This window comes from Orcinus orca, chromosome 6 (assembly GCF_937001465.1).
Source record: "Orcinus orca chromosome 6, mOrcOrc1.1, whole genome shotgun sequence".
Lineage (NCBI taxonomy): Eukaryota > Metazoa > Chordata > Mammalia > Artiodactyla > Delphinidae > Orcinus > Orcinus orca.
In genome coordinates this window covers 25,426,544-25,438,801 of record NC_064564.1, presented here as the reverse complement: position 1 = coordinate 25,438,801, position 12,258 = coordinate 25,426,544, and the positions used below count along the sequence as shown (strand labels likewise).

At 42.3% G+C, this 12,258-nt stretch overlaps 1 protein-coding gene across 3 annotated transcripts in view; it reads left to right on the top strand.

Annotated features, from left to right (window-relative positions):
* SYK (spleen associated tyrosine kinase) overlaps positions 1–11,635 on the top strand; it is a 96,627-nt gene extending 84,992 nt beyond the window's left edge. For 2 of the 3 annotated variants that reach the window (XM_012533353.3, XM_004270606.4), the window contains 3 exons: positions 4,544–4,684; positions 6,100–6,212; positions 8,995–11,635. In XM_012533353.3, the coding sequence (XP_012388807.1) occupies positions 4,544–4,684; positions 6,100–6,212; positions 8,995–9,067 (327 nt within the window). In that variant the 3' untranslated portion in view covers positions 9,068–11,635. Of the gene's footprint in view, positions 1–4,543; positions 4,686–6,099; positions 6,213–8,994 lie in introns of those variants that run through there. The other variant, XM_012533354.3, reaches the window with a different exon arrangement.
* The last annotated feature ends 623 nt before the right edge of the window (positions 11,636–12,258 follow it).

The following is a 12,258-nucleotide window of genomic DNA, read 5'->3' as shown; positions in this document are numbered from 1 at the left end:
AAAAGTCAGTATAGAAGGAACATACCTCAACACAATAAAGGCCATGTATGGCAAGTCTACAGCTAACATCAGACTCAGTGGAGAAAGGTTGAAAGTTTTTCATCTAAGATAAGGAATAAGACAAGGGTGCCCACTCACACCACTGATTAAACAGTACTGGAAGTCCTAGCCAGAGCAATTAGGCAAAAAAAAAAAAAGAAAGAAAGAAAGAAAAGAGAAATAAAAGGCTTATAAACCAAAATTACCTCATCTCTATTTGCAGATGACATGATCTTATACAGTTGACCCTTGAACAACACAGATTTGAACTGTGCAGGTCCACTTACACATGGATTTCTTTCATTAGTATGTACTACAGTACTACACAATCCACTATGGGTTGAATCCATGGATGCAGAACTGTGGATACAGAGGGCCAACTGTAAGGTTATATATGGATTTTTGACTGTGTGAAGTGTCGGCACCCCCAACCCCTACATTGTTCAAGGGTCAACTGTATATAGAAAACCCTAAAGACTCCCTCAAAAAACTGAAAACTAATCAACAAATTCAGTAAATAGCAAGATACAAAATCAACACACAAAAAACCGTTGCATTTCTATACACTAATAGTGAACTATCTGAAAAAGAAATAAAGGAAAAAAATCTCATTTACAATTGCATCAAAGCAATAGAATACTTAGGGATAAATTTAACCAAGAAACTGAAAGATCTATGTACCAAAAATAAGAAATTGATGAAAAAAAATTGAAGAAATGGAAAGATAACCTGTGTTCATGGATCAGAAGAGTTAATATTGTTAAAATGACTACACTACCCAAAGCCATCTATAGATTCAATACAAATCCCTATTAGAATTCCAGTGGCATTTTTCACAAAAATAGAAAAAATAGTCCTAAAATTCATATGGAACCCAAAAAAACCCTGAATAGCCAAAGCAATCTTGAGAAAGAACAAAGCTGAAAGCATATGCTTCCTGATTTCAAACTATGCTACAAAACTGTAGTAATCAAAACAGTGTGGTACTGACATAAAAACAGACACATAGATCAATGGAACAGAATCAAGAAACTAGAAATAAACCCATGCATATATAGTCAACTAATATTTGACAAGAGAGTCAAGAATGTTCAATGGGGAAAAAATAGTCTCTTCAATAAATAGTGTTAAAAAAACTGGATATTCACATGCAAAAGAATGAAATTGGACCTCTATATTATAACATTAACAAAAATTAACTCAAAATGGATTAAGGACTTGATTGTAAGACTTGAAACCATAAAACTCCTAGAAGAAAACATATGGAAAAAGCTCCTCAGTGTTGGTCTTGGCAATGATTTTTTGGATATGACACCAAATGCACATGCAACAAAAGGAGAAATCAACAAATGGGACTACATCAAACTAACAAGTTTCTGTACAACAAAAGAAACATCAACAGGATGAAAGTTCAACCTACAGAATGGGAGAAAATATTTGCAAGCCATCTATCTGATAATCGGTAATTATCCAAAATATATAAGTAACTCATACAACTCAATAGTAAAGCCCCCCGAATAATCAGATTTTTAAATGGACAAAGGACCTGAATAGAAGTATTCTATTTTTTTCTATATTTCTATGACAAAAGAAGACATTCAAATGGCCAACAAATACATGTAAGGGTATTTGACATCACTAAGCATCAGAGAAATGCAAATCAGAACCACAATGAGATGTCTCTTCATACCTGTTAAAATAGCGATCAATCACCAAAAAGATAAGAGATAACAAGTGTTGTTGAGGATATGGAGAAAGGGGAATCCTTGTACACTGTTGGTGGGAATGTAAATTGGTGCAGCCACTATGGAAAGCAGTATGGAGTTTCCTCAAAAATTAACAGTAGAACTACTGTATCATCTGGCAATCCCATTCTGTATATGTATCCAAAGGTAATGAAATCACTATCTCGTAAAGATATCTTTACCCCCATGTTCATTACAGCATTATTTACAATAGCCAAGACATGGAAACAACCTAATATCCATCAATAGATGAATGGATAAAGAAAATATGATACGTGTATGTGTGTGTGTGTGCATGTGTGTGTGTGTGTATGTGTGTGTTGGCTTAAAACTGTAGACAAATATATAGGATATATTCAGACATAAAAAAGAAGGAAATCTTGCCATTTGCAATAACATAGATGGACCTTGAGGGCATTATGCTAAATGAAATAAGTCAGAGAAAGACAAATACTGTATGATATCATTTATATGTGGAATTTTAAAAAGCCAAACTCATAGAAACAGAGAGTAGATTTTGGTTGCCAGGGTTTGGGAGGTGGGGGAAATGAGAAGATGTTGGTCAAAGGGTACAAAGTTCTAGTTATAAGAGGAATAAATTCTGGGAATCTAATCTGCAGCTCGGTGCCTAGAGTTAACAGTACTACATTGTATAGTACTTGGAAGTTACTGAGAAAGTAGATCTTAAGTGTTCTCACCATTACAACAGTGACAACAAAAATTAGCAATTTTGTCAGGTGAAGGATGTGTTAACTAACCTTATGTTGTAAACATTTTGCAATATATACGTGTCTCAATCATCATACTGTACAAAAGAAAGAAGCCATGTTAGAAGCAGCTAAAAGAGACTGAACACAAATGAAAAGATGGGAACATGGAGAATTTCTTTGAGAAAACAAAGTGAAATGGAAAACATTAAAGAGTTAAGCAAGATTAAAGAGAAATGATAGTGATGAAAGCAGATTAGCTCAGTGCTCAGAGAACTGTGCATGACAGCGTGAATTTGTGCAGCAGGACTGTAAATGCAAATGCCCTTTAATCCAGCAACTCCTTACAAGTACTCTACACACAGGGAAGATACACACTGTCAGTAATGTTCATTCTAGCATGATGTGTAATAGCAAAAATCAGGAAACGACTTAATGACCTCTCAGTAGGAGGCTGGTTAAATCAGTTGTAGCAGATTTATGCGAAGCATACAATTAACTCTCCTAAAAGTGACTTTCTTTGCATGTGCTGACATAGACATATATCTATGACACATGGTTAAGTAGAAAAAGTAAAAAGTGCAAAATGTATATACCTATAGCTTGATTACCCCTCAAGAAAGCATATATTACCAGTTTATACTTATATGTAGATTTTTCTGGAAGGATTCAAGAAAAACGATCAAACGTGCTGTCTCTCTTGGTGAGGATTTGGAGTTTGTGGTGGAGAGAGATTCCCTTTTCATCATATTTAGGGTTTGTCAAAGGTTTATCTTGTGATCGGTTTAAAATTCAGAATAAATTTGAAATAACACACATGACTAGATTGTTCACAACTTGTGAAATCAAAATCTAGAAACAATACATAACATGAATGAGACAGACATATAAGCAGTGTGTCATTTAGAGAAGTGCCCTAGCACCTGTGGTCTCAGATTGATATCCCCGAGTTGTCTCCTCTGACCACCGTAGGGCAACTCACCTCCCTCCCTCCACTTCAAGAGATGTCACCCAGGTTAGAGTGACTTCCATGGGAGGTATCAAGACTTCACTACGCCACGCTGAACCCTAAAGCCCCAAAGAAAGAGTTTTGCTAGGCAAGATTTTTATCTCTTTACTAGCACCTGCTTTTTTAAATTAGAAAGTTTACAACTTTGTTTTAAATACTAGCAAACCATCTCCCCCAAAACAGTGTTGGCTTAAAGATGTAGACAAATGTACAGTAATAGTTAAATATATTATGAACAACCTAGTATTTCTTGGAGCAAAACCATGAAGTAATATTCAGGCCTGACTCTTGCATTGCCACGCCAAGCTCCAAGAAGCTGTGAGTAGACAAAGGAAGAGGTAAGAGAAAGCGACTAAAAAATACAAAAAATTCAGTCTGAACCTTAAAAATATGTATTTAAATTTTTTAAATTTAAGATGTTAAGATTTAACATATTTTTAAGATTCAGACCAGATATATACACACAGGCATTTTGTGAGTCATGATTTTATTTCTTTTTTTTAATTATGGTAAAATGCACATAACATAAATTTTACCATCTTAACTGTCTTTAAGGGTACAGTTTAGTAATGTTCAGTACATTCACTTTGCTCACAACCCATCTCTAGAATTCTTTTCATCTTCCCAAACCGAAACTCTATACCCATTAAACAGCTACTGTCCATCCCACCCTCTCTCCACAGCCCCAGGCAACCATTATTCTACTTTCTGTCTCTATGAATGGGACTACTCCAGGGGCATCAGATGAGTGGAATCATACAATATTTGTCGTTTAGTGACTTGAATTGCCTACTTCACTGAGCATAATAAAGGGTAACCGCATGGTTCATCCATGTCGTGGCGTGTATCAGAGTTCCCTTCCTTCCTAAGGCTGAATGATACTCCACTGTATCAATATACCCCATTTTGTTTATCCATTCATTTGTCGATGGACATTTGGGTTGCTTCCACCTTTGGCTGTTGTGAATAGTGCTGCTATGAACAAACATGATGTCCACCATTTTATTCTTAATGAAACATCTCTTTATGTGCTTGGTTTTCAGGCCCAGACCCACGGGAAGTGGCCCGTGAAGTGGTACGCTCCGGAATGCATCAACTACTTCAAGTTCTCCAGCAAGAGTGACGTCTGGAGCTTTGGAGTGTTAATGTGGGAAGCATTTTCCTACGGGCAGAAGCCGTATCGGGTGAGCTACATTTGTTTCATTTCCTAATTAACAGACCATCAAAACAGATAAGCCCCAGATTATCTTTAAAGGACCCTGAAAATCATCAAATCTGGACACCCTTTCTGAGTCTTTATCTTTTGAGAGTGGGGGGTGAATATGATCTCACTTTATTCTAAACTGAAAGAAATATTTGAAGCTATCTGGACAGTATGTGGGGTTTTTTTAATTGTGTATTACACATATAAATATGCATAAAATATGTCAACAAAAATTCAATTAACTATCAAGTTAAGAAGGGTAAAAGGGAATTTTATTTGAGCCAAACTGAGGACTATAACCCAGGAAGTAGATTCTCGGAAAGCTCTGAGAACTGTTCCACCGTTAGAAGTCAAAGGCACAGTCATATATATTTTTGAGACAAAGGATCATACATCAAAATGACATACCGATATTTTACATAAAGGTCACTAGGGATATACAGTCCAGGTAAACATGTACAGAGGGAGCGGCAAGTCACCATGACCTACAGAGCTAGGAAAGAGCACTGTTTTTTAAAGAAGTTACAGTGCTAGCGTCAGAAGAAAGGAAAAAAAGTGATCTTTATGGTCAAACAGACACTCCCATCTTTGAGGAGCTCTGGTTAATGTGTAATGCAGATGCACACTGCACAGCAGGGAGGGAGGGAGAATGTCCAAACAAACACAGAATTTTATGTTTAATTTTTTTCTTGTCCTGCCTTAAAATATAAATTTTATTTCATCAAATGTATACCCAAATCACCATTTATTAGATTTGAAATAGAAATAATGGCTATTCCCGTTATCAAATTTGTAGCTGTTACCTTTTTTTCGATTTTTTTCTTTCATATATATATATATATATATATATATATATATATATATATATACTGAAAAGTGCACAAATCCTAGGCCACAGCTTGATGGATTTTCACAATTGGGACACACCCATGAAGCCAGCCCCCAAATGAAGAAACAGAACAGAAGCCCCCCTTTCCCCCTGCACACACAAAACTTACCCCAAGGGTAACCCATCTGACTTCTAGCATCATAGATTAGGTGCTCCTGGTACTTCCCTGGTGGTCCAGTGGTTAAGACTCCACGCTTCCAATGAGGGGGGCCCAGGTTCGGTCCCTGGTCAGAGAACTAGATCCCACATGCCGCAGCTAAAAAGATCCCACATGCCACAACTAAAGATCTTGCACATGACAATGAAGATCCCGTGTGCTGCAACTAAAACCCAGAGCAGCCAAATAAATATTAAAAAAATAGATTAGGTGCTCCTATTTTTTGTACTTTATATAGTTGAAATCACGCAGCATGTACTCTTTTGTTTCTTTTGGGGGGTAGGATGTATTTGTTTTGTTTTGCTGCGTGCTATGTTTAAAAAGCTCAAGAATATTTTGTGTGTTTTAGGGAATGAAAGGCAGTGAAGTTTCTGCTATGCTGGAGAAAGGAGAGAGGATGGGGTGCCCTCCAGGGTGTCCGAGAGAGATGTACGAGCTGATGACCCTGTGCTGGACCTATGAGTGAGTACCCAGCCCTTCCTGCCATTTAGCCCAATGCTCTGGAGGCAGATAGAATTGCTGAGCACTAAAAAGGAGCATGAATTCTGTCTTTTCATGAATCAGGGATGGGCTCCTTTCTAAACAAACAATGGGGGGAGAGGTCTTGCTTCCTGGACCACACACTTATATTCTTTAGTCTAAAGAGTATAGACAATTACTCTAATTCGGGATATCAAAATTTAAACGTAGATAATATTGGCCAAAGGGTGGAGGGGTGGTCAAAGTAAAAACATACGCTTAAGGGTCTGGTCTGGTGATACGTGCTATTTTGGCATGAGCGGATGGCAGAGGTACTTAGCAGGGGGATGTCATACTTCCTAATTCCTGACCACCTTTCAGAGTGAGGCATGACCACGGATGGTGGCCAGTTCACAGATGGATTGGCCAAGGTAGCACTTCCTGAGAAGCAACTCAGAACTTGGAACAGTGGCCCTAGAGTCTGCACTGAGGGGCCTCACATGGCCTGCCTGGTAGAGCACATGTGACGTTGTAGGCAGGTGATGTCCAGGGCAGCTCAGCTGGCAAGGGAAACACACTGCACCTAAGAATCAGGGACGTGGCCTTTGACCTTGCCTGGGTTTGGCAGCCTGGACATGCATCATGGGGAAACCTCCAAGCCATGGTCTCTGTCCCTCTGACACTGAAGTGTGCGTATAGCGCCCTTGCAACTTGGCAATGATGCAGGTCTGTCATCTGGGGGAGCTCATATATCTGCCAGTAGATTTGGTACTTCGAGGGTCAGGTTTGTTCTCAGATATGACAGCTGATATTGCAAGAGTATCTTCAGGATGATGGATATTTCAGGTGCTTTCAGATGCCACCTGGGATTCTGCAACACCCCGGGAAGCATCTTCCAGAACTGTAGCTGGGAGTGGAAGTGAAGAATCTCATTATTATCTAGAAGTGACCCAGGGTCAGCAAAAGAGAGGGCAGTTATTTCCCTGCCACTTTCCTCATGGAGGTTACAATTCTGGGCTAGGCAAACAGGAAACAAATTAACCCCAACATAAACGCCTGATTATGTATTGTGATGGGTGCTATAGAGCAAGCTACAGGGAGCTTTGAATGAGAGTAGAGAGTTTTGGGGGGAGGGTCATACTTCCATTGGAGAGTCCATACTGGCCTCTTTTAGGGAGGGGCATTCCAACCGAGAACTGCAGGTTGAGGAGCTTGAGTGCCGGCAATGCCCCCACTAGGCACGAGGGTCAGAGCGGAAAGAGCACCCCAGACCCAGGTAGTCGGGAGTGACCAGGACGCTGGCACACACACAGGACACTTGACCACCCTCCTCTGCAGAAGCTCAGTGATGTCCTAGAGGCAACCTCACCCGTGGTATAAAGGAGAGGTTCCCTGGGAAACCTGACCAGGTGTCTTTGCTGAGGGCCAGTCTGTACTCCTGTTTCCCTACACTAGTTTGTTTGCTTGGTGCTAGGCTGCTGGGTGGATGAAACCCTTATAGCAAGACTCAAAGGGACTCTTGGTGCATGTGGATCCCCATGGTAGGAGTAGAACACCCTGTTTGGCAAAGATGTTGAAGTTGTGTTCTTTGGCTTGAAGTTTAGTAGCAGGAGGGAGGCTTTCCTTCCGTGTGGACACAGGTTTCCACACATGGTCCTACATCCCAGGCTTGGCCATCACGTCCCCTCCTGCAACACAATGTGGTGGCCAGAGACATCTTCCCACAGTGAGTGTGGTCTATAGACATGACCACAGATGGCTGATATTTTTACGCAGTTTTATTGCCTGCTCTTGAAAGCTGTAGGTGCAACCATTTGTTTGATGCCCTTTGACAAGACAACCTATTTTGGTTCTGTAGAAGCCACCCTGCCCTTATAACAGTAAATGATTCTTGGTTCCCATGGGTGGTCCCTGGCTGTTCTCTTATAACTAGACTGAACCATGTGAAATCACAGTTGTTGTAGGTCAAAAAGGTTGAATGTGGACAGTTCATGCAGTTTAACCTCAAGTTCTATGTCACTTTTTGGGCAGTTTTACCCACTTGCAATATAGCCAAAACTCTTGCAAAATAAAATTAACTTCCAAGCAAGGACAGACTCTCTGAATTTTAAGAAATACTTGCTTCCAACTGATTCTGTTCAGTATGCCCATGTTAGAGAAAGCAGAGATGTCTCTAGAAGTTTGTTTAGAGGTTGCAAGTTGTTAAAAAAACTTTTACCCATGGCTTATATACATCATCGCCTCACCTGCCAACAGTGACAGAAGTAAGGCCTGGCCACGTTAAGGTTTAGAATAGCAGCGTCTTTTCAGAAAATCCAGAGCCATCTGATTGGGGTGTGGGGAGGGGAAGTTTAAATTGTGTCCACATTTTTTTTAAAAAAAGATTGAGTCAAACGTTAAATATATATTTGCAGCACACTGACCAACTAAGTATTTTCAGACACGTTCTGTTTTGCTAGGTCATAAGGAGACAGTCTCTGAACCTGCGGTTAAAAGATCCTGACTTTGAGAACAAAACTTTCCCATCTTTAAGGTGGACAGGAGTCACCTGGGAACCTTGTTGAATGCATATTGCGTTCTTTAGGTCTGGGGTGGGCCTAACATTGTATTCCCCAGAGGCTTCTGGTCAGCCACACTTAGAGCAGGGATGCAGTGTGACCGCAGGCTCATGAGGAAGTGGGGCGCCGCCACTCCACTAGCGCTTGGCCTGCAAAGACCCCTGCTGTGACCAGCACTTTTTCACAAGCATTGATTACAAACAATAATGCCTCTCTTCCCTTTGCAGCGTGGAGAACAGGCCCGGATTTGTAGCAGTGGAACTGCGGCTGCGCAATTACTACTACGATGTGGTTAACTAACGGCTCTGGCGCCCTTCTGTGGCTGCCTTTGAGCAAATGAGCAGTCGAGGGAAGACTATTCCAATGCTTTGATTTTGAGTCTCCATCTTCCTCCACCCGGGAGAGCCAGCTCAGGTGGAATGTTCCACTGACTGTCGTTCCCCAAAGCCTGTCCTGGAACACGCCCTCCACAAAGCAACCCATCCCAGAGGAGCGGTGGGAAGACAGACGGACACCAGGACCAAGGGTCCCGTGGATTCATGTGTGTTTCTTGTCTGTGTGGCAGGTTATTTGCAGGATTTGTTTCCAAATTTCTTTCTGTCTTTTCAGTTCTCGGGCTCCTGGGCTGCATTTGAATACCCAGCATCACCATGGGGTGCTGAACCCTCTTGCCCATTTCGGCTGCATTTTCAGTGGCCAGAGGGTGCCCTTGGCTTGTGATGCCTGCCGTGGAGGGAAGGAAGGGAGAGGAGAAGAGGTTTGACTGCCTCCAGAGCATGGCCCCTACAGGTCCCAAGACTGAGCCCTGCCACTGAAAAACATTCCCCAATAAAAGTGTTTTGAGGCTTAAAAAAATCAGGCTGGACCACTGCAATTTCTAAGCCTGTAGCCCAGTTAAGGGAAAATAAAAAGTATGGATACTGCTTTTGCTCTATGTTCTGAGGCAGAAGACTCACATCTGTATGAAAAGTGGAGCCTGTTGGAATGAATTGGCTTGGCTTCCTTTCCCCCCAAAAGCCTCTCTGAAGACTGTACTTGACTGGAGACTAATAAATAAAGTTCTTCGTGGAGACCCAGTAGGGAAGAGGATGTCTGTCATCTCAGGTCTGACCTAGGACAGACAGCAGGGTACAGCGGGCTGTCGTCTGCTTAGTGGGGTCCAAGCTTGCTCTCCCCTAGAGAGGGGCTGCAGCCAGAATTCCCTGACTTTTTCTGTATTCATAGTGAGGGACAACCTGGTGGCCAAGGTCATCTAAAGAGGAGTTTCTAAGGCAAGTATCAATTCACAATAAAGCCACAGATCCTGACCCTCTCCACAAGTCAACCTTATTGAGTGTGACTTTGGGTTGAAGATACGAGACCCAAGAACTTTTTTCTAGTCCCTGAGTCTTAGTTAATCCTTGGCTAATGTTTGATCTCATTGATATCAGATTTGCTGTAGCCATCCTTCTTAGGTCAGTCGAGACACATAAACTCAGACCATCTTGTCTTCAGTGGTACCTAAGACATTTTAAAGTGTACATCCAGCCTATGGCCAGAGAGGAGGCCCCACTCATGACAGGGGAGCCGGGCACGGAGAAAGGCAGCAGTCGGCACCCCAGCTTAGCCAGCAGAAGACATGGGTCCACTGGTAGAACTTGTGTTAAGAAACTTTCAGAAGCCGCCCATGCTTTTTTGCCACATGGTTGTTTAATCATCGTGTTAAAGAGAGGATCCCTGTGTGCTGAGCAGATACTCAAAACAATGGCAATACACATTTAGAGTCCCTGAGATTATAAAGATGAGTGACACAATCTCTGTGGTCAGGTTGTTTGTAGAATCATCACAGAAAGGGCTGGATAAAGCAGTAATGGCATCTGAGAAAGAGACCATCCATACACACTGCTGAACTCCCAGGGTCCTTCTTCTACCCCCAAAGTATGTCTGTAGCAAGGCCACACACTTACAGGAATAGAGGGCATGCATGTCATAAACATGTAGAGCTCTTGCCTTCTTTCCAGTGGGATTTTCCACACTGTCTAGCAGCTCAACACACTTCCCAGGAGTCTGGGGATGAAGAACATCTAGAATGTGAGTGGGCAAGAGATGCCCTGCCCAGGAGGCAGCCAGCACTCCCCTCTGCTCTGCCCTCTGCTTCTCCCCCTAGTGGAAAGAGGCCTGTGTGTAGAATTTTCACTGTGGCCGCTCGCCCAAGTCTTGTCTAGTGAAAATTGTGTCCTGCGTTAGAGATAGCTCTTCTCCTCCCTGGGGTTACAGAGGAAGGCACATAGGGAAAGGCAGCTTTGTGGAAGGATTTATGATGTAAATGAGCAAAATTTGGAAGCTTAGGGCTTACTGCAGGGCTGGGCTTTCACATGCATGCTGCCCTTCTGATGGGTCTAACCACGTCTTTACCTGGGTCTGGGCGCCCTCCATGTGCCTTCACCTTTTGGTCCATGTTTAGCAGGAACAAAAGGACAGCACATCAGACACACGGCCCTGGCCAGTACCAATTGTCTGCTGATGCCACAAACACTTTGTCACCTCAGTGGGACCAAAAGTTTTTGTAGCAGAGACACAGTTCATTCTGTGGTTAAAATAATTACAAGTGCTTTTCGTTTGAGCATGTCCTTCCCCTGCACTTGCTGGTACCAGCCTTGCCTTTGTCCTTTGCGTGGTGACTTCACATTTACCCCAGCCCAATGACTGCAACCCGACCTGGGTTTTCACATGTAGGGGTGACCGCCGGTTTATCAGGCTCCCACACTCCCAAAGAGCACACTCTACCTGTCAATCCGGGCATCATATTCTCCATTCATTTCAGAAGAGCAATCTTTTGTCACTGGACTTTTTTTCAACTGTGATTTTTAATAAAACTTTTAAATGAGCTTTGTGATGATTTTCATGGATGTGATTAAAGTATGATAGGTTATACTGTCAAATACACGGTGCCAAACAGCATTGTCAAATGTGCAACATGTATTTTAAAAAATGGTAAGTCCCCAGCCACATCCTAAAAAGATGGATGTATGCAGGCTGGTTGGAGCAGATCTGGAAGCTTCTGCCATGCACAGAAGGAAAAGGCCTGTCAAGGAGGGCCCTGGCCCGCCATGATCCTCTGTTCACGGGCAGGGGATCTGCCCAGCGAGAGCCTCACAGCTCACATCGTACACTAATGAGAGGTGGGCTAACAAGATAGAAATCCCAAAAGAGGCCAGAGCAGCATTGTGGCTGGTGAACTTTCCCTTTCTCTGTACAGATAGCTTAGGGAGCACTGGGGGTATCAAGAAAAGATATCCAGAGCCCCCATCCCCTGTTTTAAAGGAGGTTACACACATGCATGGACATCGCATACATACACATACGTACACACACACACCATGCACATACACACACTGCAATAAGCACACGTGCACACTGAACCTTATTCCGAATGACCACTTCAATGCCACCGTGGGGCAGACATCCTGCCTCAGAATACATGCTAGTGGATCTAGTCATCTCTCTTCTAC